At 44.9% G+C, this 14,436-nt stretch overlaps 1 protein-coding gene across 9 annotated transcripts in view; it reads left to right on the forward strand.

Moving 5' to 3' along the window:
• Window positions 1–14,436, forward strand: part of spef2 (sperm flagellar 2) — a 216,674-nt gene that overhangs the window by 172,918 nt on the left and 29,320 nt on the right. For all 9 annotated transcript variants that reach the window (XM_072257490.1, XM_072257494.1, XM_072257495.1 and 6 more), the window contains 2 exons: window positions 3,280–3,509; window positions 8,882–8,988. In XM_072257490.1, the coding sequence (XP_072113591.1) occupies window positions 3,280–3,509; window positions 8,882–8,988 (337 nt within the window). The remainder of the gene's footprint in view (window positions 1–3,279; window positions 3,510–8,881; window positions 8,989–14,436) is intronic.

Genomic DNA, 14,436 nt, shown 5'->3' on the forward strand with positions numbered 1-14,436 from the left:
TAGCCATAATACAAATAGAAGGAGATGTATTGTTACACTTAAAAAAATTAATTGCGAAACCAAGTAGTGGAAATTAACAAAGCTCCCAAGCATGTAGAACTAACCACGGATAATACAAAATAAAAAAAAACTGGGAAAAAAAATGAAAAAGAAAAAAAAACAAAACAAAAAAAAAAAACCCATTCCCAAAGAAAAACAAAATTAATCAACTAACCTAAAAGACTTGGGCAAAACTAACAACTTAAAAATGGAAAAGAAGAAAACCTTAGTGGCGACGACTCCAATCCCCTCCAACAACAGTACAGAGAGATAAAACAAGTTTGGAAATGATCAAATTACATCAAATGAAAATGCTGAATGAATGGCCTGCAAGTTTTTTCAAACTTAATAGAAGGGTCATAAACTGCACTTCAAAGTTCAAAGATAAACTATCTCGTTATTACTCTTATATTAATCCAATATGTGACAGATGCCATTCCGAGATAGCTTCTTTAACCCACATGTTCTGGTCATGTCCCTTGTTGGAGAAATATTGGAAAGATATTTTTGATATTATTTCAACGGTCCTAAATATAGACTTACAACCTCATCCAATTACTGCTATCTTTGGACTACCAATGATAGACTTAAATAATTTAACCTCTTCATCACGAAGGATGATTGCATTTCTTACTTTAATAGCTAGAAGGTCCATTCTGTTGAATCGGAAAGAGATCAACCCTCCTACTGTATTTCATTGGTTTTCACAAACTATGGTGTGTTTGAATTTGGAGAAAATTAGAAGTGCAGTTTAAACCCCATTTCTCAGCTTCTTCTCCAGCTTATCAAGATCCCAGTGTAAATCCTCGTAAATATCTTTATAGTATCCACTTTCAGAACTCAGATACCTTCCAGATGAGGACACTTGCCTCACCTCAAAATTTATCAAAATGGCAGAAGTTAGTCTTCAAGCTGAACACTCCATCACTGCCCCCTTCCCACCTCTACCCCTCTAATCATTGCCCCCCCCCCAGCTCTCCACTCCCATTCCCACTGTTGACTGGAATTTTCCCTATGATGCCATTGACAAGTAGGGGCGAAGAGGAGAGAAGTGTGGAGTGTGGAGCGAGGTGGACATACGTGGAATAACCTTGAAGTGGGAGAGTAAGGTGTCATGATCACAAAATTCTCTGCAGATGCTGGGGTCAAAGCAACACTCACAACATGCTGGAGGAACTCTGCAGGTCAGGCGGCGTCCGTGGAAATGATGGGTTGACGTTTCAGGCTGAGACCCTTCGTCAGGACTGAAGAGGGAGGGGGCAGGGGCAGAGGATAATGTGCTGGATCCGGAGGCTGGTGGGGTGGTAGGTGAGGACAAAGGGAACTCTGTCCCTGTTGTGGTGGTGGGAGGATGGGTTGAGGGCTGAAGCGTGGGAAATGGAGGAGATGTGGGTGAGGGCATCATTGATGACAGCAGAAGGGAAACCACGATCCTTAAAGAAAGAGGACATTTGAGATGTCCTGGAATGGAAAGCCTCATCCTGGGAGCAGATGCGGCGGAGACGGAGGAACTGGGAAAAGGGAATGGCATTTTTGCATGTGGCGGGGTGGGAAAAGGTATAGTCGAGGTAGTTATGAGAGTCAGTGGGCTTATAGAAGATGTCAGTGGACAGTCTGTCTCCAGAGATGGAGACTGAGACATCAAGAAAGGGGAGAGAAGTGTCCGAGATGGACCAAGTGAACTTGAGGGCTGGGTGGAAGTTGGAAGCAAAGTCGATGAAATTGGCGAGCTCAGCATGGGTGCGGGAAGCAACACCAATGTAGCCGTCAATGTAACGAAGGAAAAGTTGGGGAGCAGTACCAGAATAGGTTTGGAGCACAGACTGTTCCACATAACCAACAAAGAGGCAGGCATAGCTCAGGCCCATGCGGTGCCCACAGCTATACCCTTGGTCTGAAGAAAGTGGGAAGAGCCAAAAGAGAAGTTATTAAGTGTGAGTACCAGTTCTGCCAACCGGAGGAGGGTGGTGGTGGTGGGGAACTGGTAAGGTCTATAGTCCAGAAAGTAGCGGAGGGTTTTGAGGCCTTCTTGATGGGGAATGGAGGTGTATAAGGATTGGACATCCATAGTAAAAATAAAGCGGTTGGGACCGGGGAACTGGAAGTTATCGAAGAGGTGGAGGGCATGGGATGTATCCTGGATGTAGGTGGGGAGGGACTGAACTATGGGCGACAAAATGGAGTCCAGGTAGGCAGATACAAGTTCGGTGGGGCAAGAGCAGGCAGAAACTATGGATCTACCGGGACAGTCAGGCTTGTGGATCTTGGGGAGGAGGTAAAACCGAGCAGTATGGGGTGTGGGAATTATGAGTTTTGTGGCTGAGGATGGAAGGTCTCCGGAGTTGATAAGCACCGTGATGGTACAGGAGACAATGGTTTGATGTTTTTTGGTGGGGTCCTGTTTCAGAGGAGGTGTCAGAGAGCTGCCGTTTGGCCCCAGTGAGGTAGAGGTCCGTCCGCCAGACTACTACAGCACCACTTTTGTCAGCTGCCTATCACCTCCCTCATGGTTCCGCCTCCTTCTACTACCCATTGTGCTTTCCCCTATTCCCTCTTCACCTTTCCTGCCTATCCCCTCCCCCACCCCTTTATCTTTCCCCTTACTGGTTTTTCACCTGGAACCTACCAGCCTTCTTCTTCCCACCCTCCCCCACCTTCTTTATAGGGCCTCTGCCCCCTCCCCCTACAGCCCTGACGAAGGGTCCCGGCCCAAAACGTCGACTGATCGTTTCCATGGATGCTGCCCAACCTGCTGAGTTCCTCCAGCGTGTTGTGCGTGTTGAGGTGTCATGATTCCTATTATGCCCTCTTTTCATTGCTACCATCAAGGAGGTACAGGAGCCTGGAGGCGATCACACAATGTTTCAGACAGTTTCAGGAACAACATGCTTCCCTGCACCAGATTTCTGAATAGACATTGAACTCATGGGCACTTCCTCACCTTTTCTATTTACTTTCTCTTTGCACAACTTGGTTAAATTATATATATATATCTTTTTGTAATTTATAGTTTTTATTATTATGTATTCCAGTGTACTGCTGCTGTAAAACAACAAATTTCACAACATATTCACATGATATTGAACCCAGTTCTTATTCTGAAGGGGTGCTGGTGAGAGAGGGGGGCCGTGGGGGAAATCTCTTGCTACCTCAGTGATGCTGAATGTGTTCTTGCTGTGCGAACTGCCTTGGTGCTGACAGGCTTTCTCCTTCCCCACCCTCCCCGGTGCCTCCGACCAGCATTGCTGCCTTGCTTGCTGTGGGACTGCAACACGTACAAACTGGCACCAAGATCCTGTTCCCACTCGTGCTCGGAAGCCAGGAGTTCTTCATCAACGGGGACCTGAAGCTGATTCCAGATCCCCCTCCACCGCCACACCTGCCCCCCAAGGAGAGGCCAAAGGTCGGCGAGTTCACAGTGCAGCAGCTCCAGGACCTCGTGCAGCATTTCAGCCTGCTGTCACCCACAGGTGAGCTCGCAGAGACAGTGCCTGCTGGGGGGTGGGGGAGCTGGTCCACACCCTCAGCACACCTCACCAGTCTTCCTGCGCTTCACAACAGGGGGCAAGCAAGCCGGGAGGGGTCAGATTGGGGTGGGGTTGACACTGGGAGGGATCAGACAGTTGGGATGTGGGGGGTGACAGTTACACAGGAGCCCATGTTACTCTGTAGCTAGCACTCCATTGCTGCCTACCTTTTACGGATTTCTGTTTCTATTTCCTCAGCATTTCTTAAATTAAACGAGAACAGCCTGGTTCAAACTTTACTTTTAAAGCTTTATTGTAAAATCACACAAATTGTCAATAAGCAGGCTACTGATTGGAGAAATAAACATTAGAGTGGTTAAGACTTCCTTCTGATCCCATAAGTATTTCAATATGCTGTGTAATTCATCGCTCCCCTGGCCATCATAGCTTGGGTAGCTTCTGGTACCTCCTTAGTAGGTGATGCCAGCTGTGCCCTCAGCCAGTAGGACCATTACACGCTCAGGCAAGGGAGTGCTGACTCGCCTTCCCGTTCACATTCAACACAGAAACAGATCCTTCGGCCCGACTCATCCGTGCTGACCAAGGTGCCTTGGCCCACATCACTTCAACTTCCCTGTCTTTCAAACATTGTAATTGTACCCACCTCTACCCACCTCCTCTGGCAGCTCAGCTCATTCCACTTACCCACCCTCTCTCCCTCAAGCCCTCCTGAAATTGTTTCCCCCCTCATCTTAAACATCTGCCTAATAGTTTTAGACTCCCTCTACCCTGTAGAAAAGATCTGTAACCATTGACCTTGCCTCTGTCCATCAAGATTATATAAACAAGAGAAATATGCCAGACATTGGAAATCCAAGCAACACACGCAAAATGCTGGAGGAACTCAGCAGGCCTGGCAACATCTATGGAAAAGCCTATGAGATGGTTTCTTTTAAAGCAGTTTGTTGTTGAGCCTACTAGGGGATCAGCTGTACTGGATTGGGTATTATGTAATGAACACGAGGGGATTAAGGTAAAAGAACCCTTAGGAGGAAGTGATCACAATATGATTGAATTCAACTTGAAATTTGATAAGGAAAAATTAAAGTCTGATGTAGCAGTATTTCAGTGGGGTAATGGAAATTACAGTGGTATGAGAGGAGTTGGCCGAAGTAAGTTGGAAGGAGCTGCCAGCAGGGATGACAGCAGAGCAGCAATGGCGTGTGTTTCTCTGAAGAATGAGGAAGGTGCAGAATAGATGTATTCCAAAAACAAATAAATACTCAAATGGCAAAATAGTACAATCCTGGCTGACAAGGAAGTCAAATCATGTAATAGTAAAAGAGAGGACATACAACAAAGCAGAAATTGGTGGGAAGACAGAGGATTGGGAAGCTTTTAGAACCCTACAGAAAGCAACAGAAAGAATCATTAGCAGGGAAAAGGTGAAATATGAAAGCAAGCTTGCAAACAATATCAAAATGGATAGTAAAGGTTTTTTCAAGTATGTAAAAATAAAAGAGAGATGAGAGTGGATATAGGATCGCTAGAAAGTGAGGCTTGAGAAATAATAATGGGGGACAAGGAGATAGCAGATGAACTAAATGAGTATTTTGAATCAGTCTTCACTGTGGAAGACACTAGCAGTGTGCCAGATGTTGAAGGGTGGAAGGGAGGAAGGGAGGAGAAGTGGGTGTAGTTACAATTACAAGGGAGAAGTTGCTCAAAAAACTGAAAGACCCAAGGATACAGACCTAAGTCACCCAGACCAGAGGAACTGCACCCTAGGGTTCTGAAAGAGGTAGCAGTAGAGATTGTGGAGGCATTAGTAATGATCTTTCAAAATACTCTAGCATGGTGACAGAGGACGGGAAAATTTCAAATGTCACTCCACTCATTAAGAAAGGAGGAAGGCAGCAGAAAGGAAATTATAGACCAGTTAGCCTGACCTCAGTGGTTGGGAAGATGTTGGAGTCGATTGTTAAGGATGAGGTGATGGAGTACTTGGTGACACAAGACAAGATAGTACAAAGTCAGCACGGTTTCCTTCAGGGAAAATCCTGCCTGATGAACCTGTTGGAATTCTTTAAGGAGATTACACATAGGATAGATAGAGGAGATGCAGTGGATGTTGTATATTTGGACTTCTAGGAAAGCCTTTGACAAGGTACCACACGAGGCTGCTTACCAAGTTAAGAGCCCATGGCATTACTGGAAAGTTACTAACATGGTTAGAGCATTGGCTGATTGGTAGGATGCAGCGAGCGGGAATAAAAGGATCCTTTTCTGCTTGGCTGCCAGTGACTAGTGGTGTTCTCCAGGAATCAGTGTTGGGACCGCTTCTTTTTATGCTGTATATCAATGATTTAGATGATGGAATAAATGGCTTTGTTGCCAAGTTTACAGATGATAGATTGGTAGAGGGGTAGGTAGTGTTGAGGAAACAGGAAGGCTGCAGACGGATTTAGACAGATTAGGAGAATGGGCAAGAGAAGGGAAATGAAATACAATGTTGGAAAATGGATGGTCATGCACTTTGGTAGTAGAAATAAATATGCAGACTATTTTCTAAATGGGGAGAAAATCCAAAAATTTGAGATGCAAAGGAAATTGGGAGTCCTTGTGCAGAACATCCTAAAAGTTAACTTGCAGGTAGAGTCAGTGGTGAGAAGACAAATGCAATGTTAGCATTCATTTCAAGAGGTCTAGAATACAAGAGCAGGGATGTGATGCTGAGGCTTTATAAGGCACTGGTGAGGCCTCACCTTGAGAATTGTGAACAGTTTTTGGCTCCTCACCTGAGAAGAGATGTGCTGACATTGGAGAGGGTTCAGAAGAGGTTCACAAGGATGAATCCGAGAATGGAAGGGTTATCATATGAGGAATGTTTGATGGTTCTGGGTCTGTACTCATTAAATTTAGGAGGGATCTTATTGAAACCTTTTGAATGTTAAAAGGCCTAGACAGAGTAGATGTGGAAAGGATGTTTCCCATGGTGTGGGAGTCTGGGACAAGAGGGCACAGCCTCAGGATAGAGGGACGTCCATTTAAAACAGAGATGAGGAGAAATTTCTTTGGCCGGGGGTGGTGAATTTGTGGAATTTATTACCAGAGGCAGCTGTGGAGGTCCTTGGGTGTATTTAAGGCAGAGTTTGATCATTTCTTGATTGGACATGGCATCAAAGACTATGGGAAGGCGGCTGGGGAGTGGGGCTGAGGAGGGGGATCAGCTATGATTGAATGGCAGAGCAGACTCAGTGGGCTAAATGGCCTAATTTTGTTCCTATTTCTTACGATCTTATGGTGTAAAAGAGTACAGTCAACATATCCTGCTGAACGGTCTCGGCCCGAAATGTTGGCTGTACTCTTTTCCATCGATGCTGCCTGGCCTGCTGAATTCCCCCAATATTTTGTGTGTGTTGCTAAGATTTTATAAACCTCTGTAAGATCACCCCTCATCCTTCCAACATGGAGAAAAGAGACACAACCTATCCAGGTTCTCCTTATGACTCAAGCCCTGTGGTCCTGGTGACATCCTGTGAATCTTGGGTCCACTCTTTCCAGGTTAATAGCACCCTTCCTATAGCTGGGTGACCAGAATTGCTCATAATGCTCCAAATGATGATGACCTCAATGCATTCTATGCTCGCTTCGACCATCAAAACATGGAGGAACTCCCACAGCCCCCAGTTGTCCTGTGATTTCAGTCTCTGAGGCTGGCATTTGAACTGCCTTCAGGAGGGTGAACCCACCTAGAGTATCCCGCCCAGACGGGGTAGCTGGTCAAGTGCTAAAGACCTGTGTTGATAAACTGGCTGAAGTGTTCACTGAGATCTTTAACATCTCACCATGGTAGTCTGAGGTGCCCACCTGCTTCAAGCAAGCTTCAATTATATCAGTGCTTAAGAAGAACGTGGTGACCTGCCTCAATGACTATCATCCACTGGAACTTACATCCACTGTGATGAAGTGTTTTGAGAGGCTGGTGATGAAACTTATCAGCGCTGTCCGAGAAGCAACTTGGATCCGTTCCAATTGGAGCAACTGGCCCACAGCAGGTACCATCTCACTGGCTCTTCACTCAACCCTGGAACATCTGGGCAGCAAAGATGCATACATTAGGATGCTCATTATTGACCACAGCTCAGCATTCAATACCATCATCCCCTCAAAACTAATCAATTCGCTTCACACCTTGGCTTCAATACCACCTTATGCAAAAGGATCCTCAATTTCCTCACCTGCAGACCCCAGTCAACAGCATCTCCATCAGCAAGGGCAGGTGCACCATAAGGCTGTGTGCTTAGCCCCCTACTCTACTCACTTTATACTTACGAATGTGTGGCTAAGCACAACTCCAATGTCATGTTCAAGTTTGCTGAGCATACCATTGTCACAGGCTGAAGCAAAGGTGGTGAAAAATCAGCAAAAGAAGGGAGATTGTAAACCTGGCTGAGCATTGTCACAACAACATCTTACTCAAAGGAGCTGATTATTGACCTCAGGAGGAGGAATGCAGAGGTCCATGGGCCATTCCTCATCGGAGGATCAGAGATGGAGAGGGTCAGCAACTTTAAATTCCTCAGTGTTATTATTTCAGAGGACCTGCCCTGGGCCTGGTGTGAAGAAAGCACGGCAGCATCTCTACTTCCTTAGATTCAGTATGGCATCTAAAACTTTGACAAACCTCTATAGGTGTGTAGTGGAGAGTAGATTGACTGGCTGCATCTCAGCCTGGTATGGAAATATCAATGCCCTTGAACAGAAAATCCTACAATAAGTAGTGGATACAGACCAGTAAAGCTCTCCCCACCACTGAGCACATCTACGTGAAGTGTTGTTGCAGGAAAACAGCATTCATCATCAGAGACCCCCACCACGCAGGCCATGCCCTCTTCTCACTGCTGCCATCAGGGGAAAGGTACAGAAGACTCAGGACCCACACCACCTGGTTCAGGAACAATCATTACACTTCAACCATCAGGCTCTTGAACCAAAGGGGATAACTTCACTTGCCCCATCATTGAAATGTTCCCAGAACCTATGGACTTTTAAGAACTCTTCATCTCATGTTCTTGTTATTTATTGCTTATTTATTTATTATTATTATTACTTCTTTCTCTTTGTCTTTGTAAAGTTAGTTATCTTTCATTTTTGTGGTATTTCATTGATTCTGTTATGGATTGAGTTGTATCTTTATATAATGTGCTTCAGTGTCCAACTCACCACCAGGTTTGATGTCGCCCGCATATCGTTGTCAAGACCATCAGCGGAACCAGCCACATAAACTCCATGGCTACAGGAGTAGCTCGGGCTAGGTACCCTGTGATCAGTCATTCCATTAACCTGAACAATTGTCCACTTACATTTTGCAGGTTTTATGACAAGAAGAGGATTTATCGAAACCTTACAGGGCCTGATTTCACAGGATCTTGGATCAGATAATCTTCCTGAGCCGTGGTGCTCTCTCACGTACCCGCAGGTGCGTGAACTGTCTGTGTTTCACAAGGAAACTGAGAGAGCTCTGGTTCCATATGAAACCAGGTGGAAGTCTGAATAAAACTAAACCAAAGGAATGAGGTGTAAACCAGCTAAGGGATAGGTTTGGAAACTACATTACAAGGTACATCGATGACAAACATTTAAAGAATGAATGTATAATTGACAGATAATATGTATTCTTTTAAAGTAAACATTTAATAGGAGAAGTAGTCCATCAGGGAACTGGTTACATGGAGGTAAACACTGACAATTCTGGCCATTCAGGCAGATCTGAGGCCTGAATGTTAGGAGGGGTTCAAAATTCACAACAGTGCAAGGAGTTGCTACAAGGATACGCTGCTGTGAGCGTGGGACAGTCAGAAACATAGGTTAGGACAAATACTCAGATTGGCTGAAGCTAACAAGAGGGAGATTCCACTAATCTGACATAGAAAACCATAATACATAGGAGAAGAATTAGACCATTTGGCCCATTGACTCTGCTCTGCCATTCCATCACAGCTGATTCTCCTGCCTTCTCCCAGTAACCTTTGACACTCTGATTAATCAAGAACCTATCAACCTCCACCTTAAATATACTCGATGATCTGGCCTGCACTGCCATCTGAGACAATGAATTCCAGAGTCACCACCTTCTGGCAACAGAAATTTTTACTAATTTCTGTTCTAAATGGACATCCCTCAATCTGAGGCTGCACCCTTTGGTTCTTGACTCCTCCTCTAAAGGAAACATCCTCTCAAAATCCACTTTATCCAGATCTTTCAATATTCGATAGGTTGCAATGAGATCCCCCTTCATTCTTCTAAACTCCAGCAAGTACAGATCCAGAGCCATCAAATGCTCCTCATATGTTAAACCTTTCAATCCTGGGCTCATTCTCGTAAACTTCCTCAGGTCTTTCTCCAATGCCAGGACACCTTTTCATAGATAAGGGACCCACAACTGCTCACAACACTCCCTGCCTGACCAATGCCTGATAAAGCCTTAGAATGACATCCTTGCTTTTGTGATTGAGTCCTCTTAAAACGAATGCTAACTTTGTATTTGCCTTCCTTACCAACAGCTCAACCTGCAAATTAACCCTCAGGGAATCCCAAGTCCCTCTGTCTCTCTGGTTTTTAAATTTTCCCCTACTTTAGAAAAGATACTGGCAAGGATAGCAGAATGGCTGACAGGCAGGAGGCAGCGAGTGGGAATAAAGGGGGCCTTTTCTGGCTGACTGCCAGTGACTAGTGGTGTTCCTCAGGGGTCGGTATTGGGACCGCTACTTTTCACATTGTTTGTCAATGATTTAAATAGTGGAATTGATGGCTTTGCGGCAACGTTTGTGGATGATAGGAAGATAGGTGGAGGAGTAGGTAGTGTTGAGGAAGCAATGCAATTGCAGCAGGACTTAGACAAATTGGAAGCACGGGCAAAAAAGTGGCAGATGGAATACAGTGTTGGGAAATGTACGATAATGCATTTTAGTAAAGGGAACAATAGTGCAGACTATTATCTAAAGGGGGAGAAGGCTCAAGCATCAGAGGTGCAGAGGGACTTAGCAATCCTCGTGCAAGACTCCCAGAAGGTTAACTTACAGGCTGAGTCTGTGGTAAAGAAGGGAAATGCAACAGAACAATAGAACATTACAGCACAGAAACAGGCCTTTTGCACCTTCTTGGCTGTGCCAAACCATCTTCTGCCTAGTCCCACTGACCTGCACCTGGACCATATCCCTCCATACACCTCCCATCCATGTATCTGTCCAATTTATTCTTAAGTGTTAAAAAACCCGCATTTACCACCTCGTCTGGCAGCTCATTCCACACTCCCAGCACTCTCTGTGTGAAGAAGCCCCCCCTAATGTTCCCTTTAAACTTCTCCCCCTTCACCCTTAATCCATGTCCTCTGGGTTTTTTTCTCCCCTCGACTCAGTGGAAAAAGCCTGCTTGCATTCACTCTATCTATACCCATCATAATTTTATATACCTCTATCAAATCTCCCCTCATTCTTCTACGCTCCAGGGAATAAAGTCCTAACCTATTCAACCTTTCTCTGTAACTGAGTTTTTCAAGTCCTGGCAACATCCTTGTAAACCTTCTCAACACTCTTTCGACCTTATTAATATCCTTCCTGTAATTTGTTGACCAAAACTGTACACAATACTCTAAATTCGGCCTCACCAATGCCTTATACAACCTCACCGTAACATTCCAACTCTTATACTCAATACTTTGATTAATAAAGGCCAATGTACCAAAAGCTCTCTTTACGACCCTACCTACCTGTGATGCCACTTTTAGGAAATTTTGTATCTGTATTCCCAGATCCCTCTGTTCTACTGCACTCCTCAGTGCCCTACCATTTACCTTGTAAATTCTACCTTGGTTTGTTCTTCCAAAGTGCAATACCTCACACTTGTCTGTATTAAACTCCATCTGCTATTTTTCAGCCCATTTTTCCAGCTGGTCCAAGTCCCTCTGCAAGCTTTCAAAACCTTCCTCACTGTCCACTACACCTCCAATCTTTGTATCATCAGCAAATTTGCTGATCCAATTTACCACATTGTCATCTAGATCATTGATATAAATGACAAATAACAATGGACCCAGCACTGATCCCTGTGGCACACCACTAGTCACAGGCCTCCACTCTGAGAAGCAATCCTCCACTACCACTCTCTGGCTTCTTCCATTGAGCCAATGTCTAATCCAATTTACTACCTCTCCATGTATACCTAGCGACTGAATCTTCCTAACTAACCTCCCATGTGGGACCTTGTCAAAGGCCTTACTGAAGTCCATGTAGACAACATCCACTGCCTTCCCTTCATCCACTTTCCTGGTAACCTCCTCGAAAAACTCTTAACAGATTTGTTAAACATGATCTACCACGCACAAAGCCATGTTGACTCTCCCTAATAAGTCCCTCTCTGTCCAAATACTTGGTAGATCCTATCTCTTAGTACTCCTTCCAATAATTTACCTACTACCGACGTCAAACTTACTGGCCTATAATTTCCTGAATTACTTTCAGAGCCTTTTTTAAACAACAGAACAACATGAGCCATTCTCCAATCCTCTGGCACCTCACCCGTAGATACCGACATTTTAAATATATCTGCATGGCCCCTACAATTTCAACACTAGTCTCGTTCAAGGTCTGAGGGAATACCCTGTCAGGTCCTGAGGATTTATCTACTCTGATATGCCTCAAAATAGCAAGCACCTCCTCCTCCTCAATCTGTATAGGTTCCATGACCTCACTTGTTTGCCTTATTTCCATTGACTCCATGCCAGTTTCCTTAGTAAATACAGACACAAAAACCCATTTAATATCTCCCCCATTTCTTTTGGTTCCATACATAGCCGACCACTCTGATCTTCAAGAGGACCAATTTTATCCCTTACTATCTTTTTGCTCTTAATATACCTGTAGAAGCTCTTTGGATTATCCTTCACCTTGACTGCCAAAGCAACCTCATGTCTTCTTTTAGCCCTCCTGATTTCTTTCTTAAGTATTTTTTTGCACTTTTTATACTCCTCAAGCACCTTATTTGCTCTGTTTCCTATACATGTCATACATCTCTCTCTTCTTCTTTATCAGAGTTCCAATATCCCTTGAGAACCAAGGTTCCCTATTTTTATTCACTTTGCCTTTAATTCTGACAGGAACACACAAACTCTGCACTCTCAAAATTTCTCCTTTGAAGGCCTCCCACTTACCAATCGCATCCTTGCCGGAGAACAACCTGTCCCAATCCACGCTTTTTAGATCCTTTCTCATTTCTTCAAATTTGGTCTTTTTCCAGTTTACAACCTCAACCTGAGGACCAGATCTATCTTTTATCCATGATCAAGTTGAAACTAATGGTGTTATAAGCACTGGAATCAAAGTGTTCCCCTGCACACACTTCTGTCACCTGTCCTAACTCGTTTCCTAAAAGGAGATCTAATATTGCATCCTCTCTAGTTGGTACCTCTAAATATTGATTTAGAAAACTTTCCTGAACACATTTTACAAACTCTAACCCGTCTAGACCTTTAACAGTATGGGAGTCCCAATCAATATGTGGAAAATTAAAATCCCCTATTATCACAACTTTATGTTTCCTGCAGTTGTCTGCTATCTCTCTGCAGATTTGCTCTTCCAATTCTCGCTGACTATTGGGTGGTCTATAATACAACCCCATTAATGTGGTCATACCTTTCTGGTTTCTCAGCTCCACCCATATGGCCTCAGTAGACAAGCCCTCTAATCCGTCCTGCCTGAGCACTGTTGTAACATTTTCCCTGACTAGCAATGCCACCCCATTCTTCATTCCTCTGCCTCTATCACGCCTGAAACATCGGAACCCTGGAACATTAAGCTGCCAGTCCTGCCCCTCTTGAGTGTGGCGCTTGGCCAAGTGGTTAGGGTGTTGGACTAGCAATTTGAAGGTCGTGGGTTCGAGCCTCAGCCAAGGCAGCATGTGTGTCCTTGAGCAAGGCACTTAACACAAAGCTCCAGTCTACCCAGCTGAGAATGGGTACTGGCAAAAATGCTGGGGGTTAACCTAGCGTCCTAACCGGGGGGGGGAGTCTCATACTCTTAGTCGCTTCACGCCACGGCTCGTAACAGACTTTAATCTTAATAAAAATCCTGCCCCTCCTGTAGCCAAGTTTCACTAATGGCTATAGTGTCGCAATTCCATGTGTCAATCCAGGCCCTCAGCTCGTCAGCCTTCCCCGCAATACTCCTTGCATTGAAATAGACACACCTCAGAAGATTATTACCACTACACAACCCTTCTATATGTGACTTTGCATGAATTTTTAACATCATTTATTTTCACCCCCACTCCACTATCTGCTCTGTCACTCTGGTTCCCATCCCCCTGCAAATCTAGTTTAAACCCTCCCCAATAGCACTAAAAAACCTCCCTGCAAAGATATTGGTCCCTTGTAGATCAGATGTAACCTGTCTCTCTTGTACAGGTCCCACCTGCCCCAGAAGAGGTCGCAATGATCCTTAAATCTGAAACCTTGCCCCCTACACCAATTCCTCAGCCACGTGTTCATCCACCAGAGCATCCTATCCTTACCCTCACTGGCACGTGGCACAGGTAGCAATCCTGAGATCACCACCCTCGAGGTCCTGCTTCCTAACTTCCTACCAAGCTCTCTACACTCACTCTTCAGGACCTCCTCACCCTGTCTTCCTACATTATTGGTACCGATGTGTACAACGACATCTGGTTGATCACCCTCCCACTTCAGAATGCTGTGCACGCAATCAGAGACATCCTTGACCCTGGCACCCGGGAGGCAACAAACCATCCGGGAGTCTCTGTCTCGACCGCAGAACCTCCTTTATGTACCTCTAACTATCGAGTCTTCTATCACTACCGCTCTCCTCTTCTTCCACCCTCTCTTCTGCACTGCAGAACCAGACTCAGTGCCAGA

Source organism: Mobula birostris, chromosome 5 (assembly GCF_030028105.1).
Source record: "Mobula birostris isolate sMobBir1 chromosome 5, sMobBir1.hap1, whole genome shotgun sequence".
NCBI classification, from domain to species: domain Eukaryota; kingdom Metazoa; phylum Chordata; class Chondrichthyes; order Myliobatiformes; family Myliobatidae; genus Mobula; species Mobula birostris.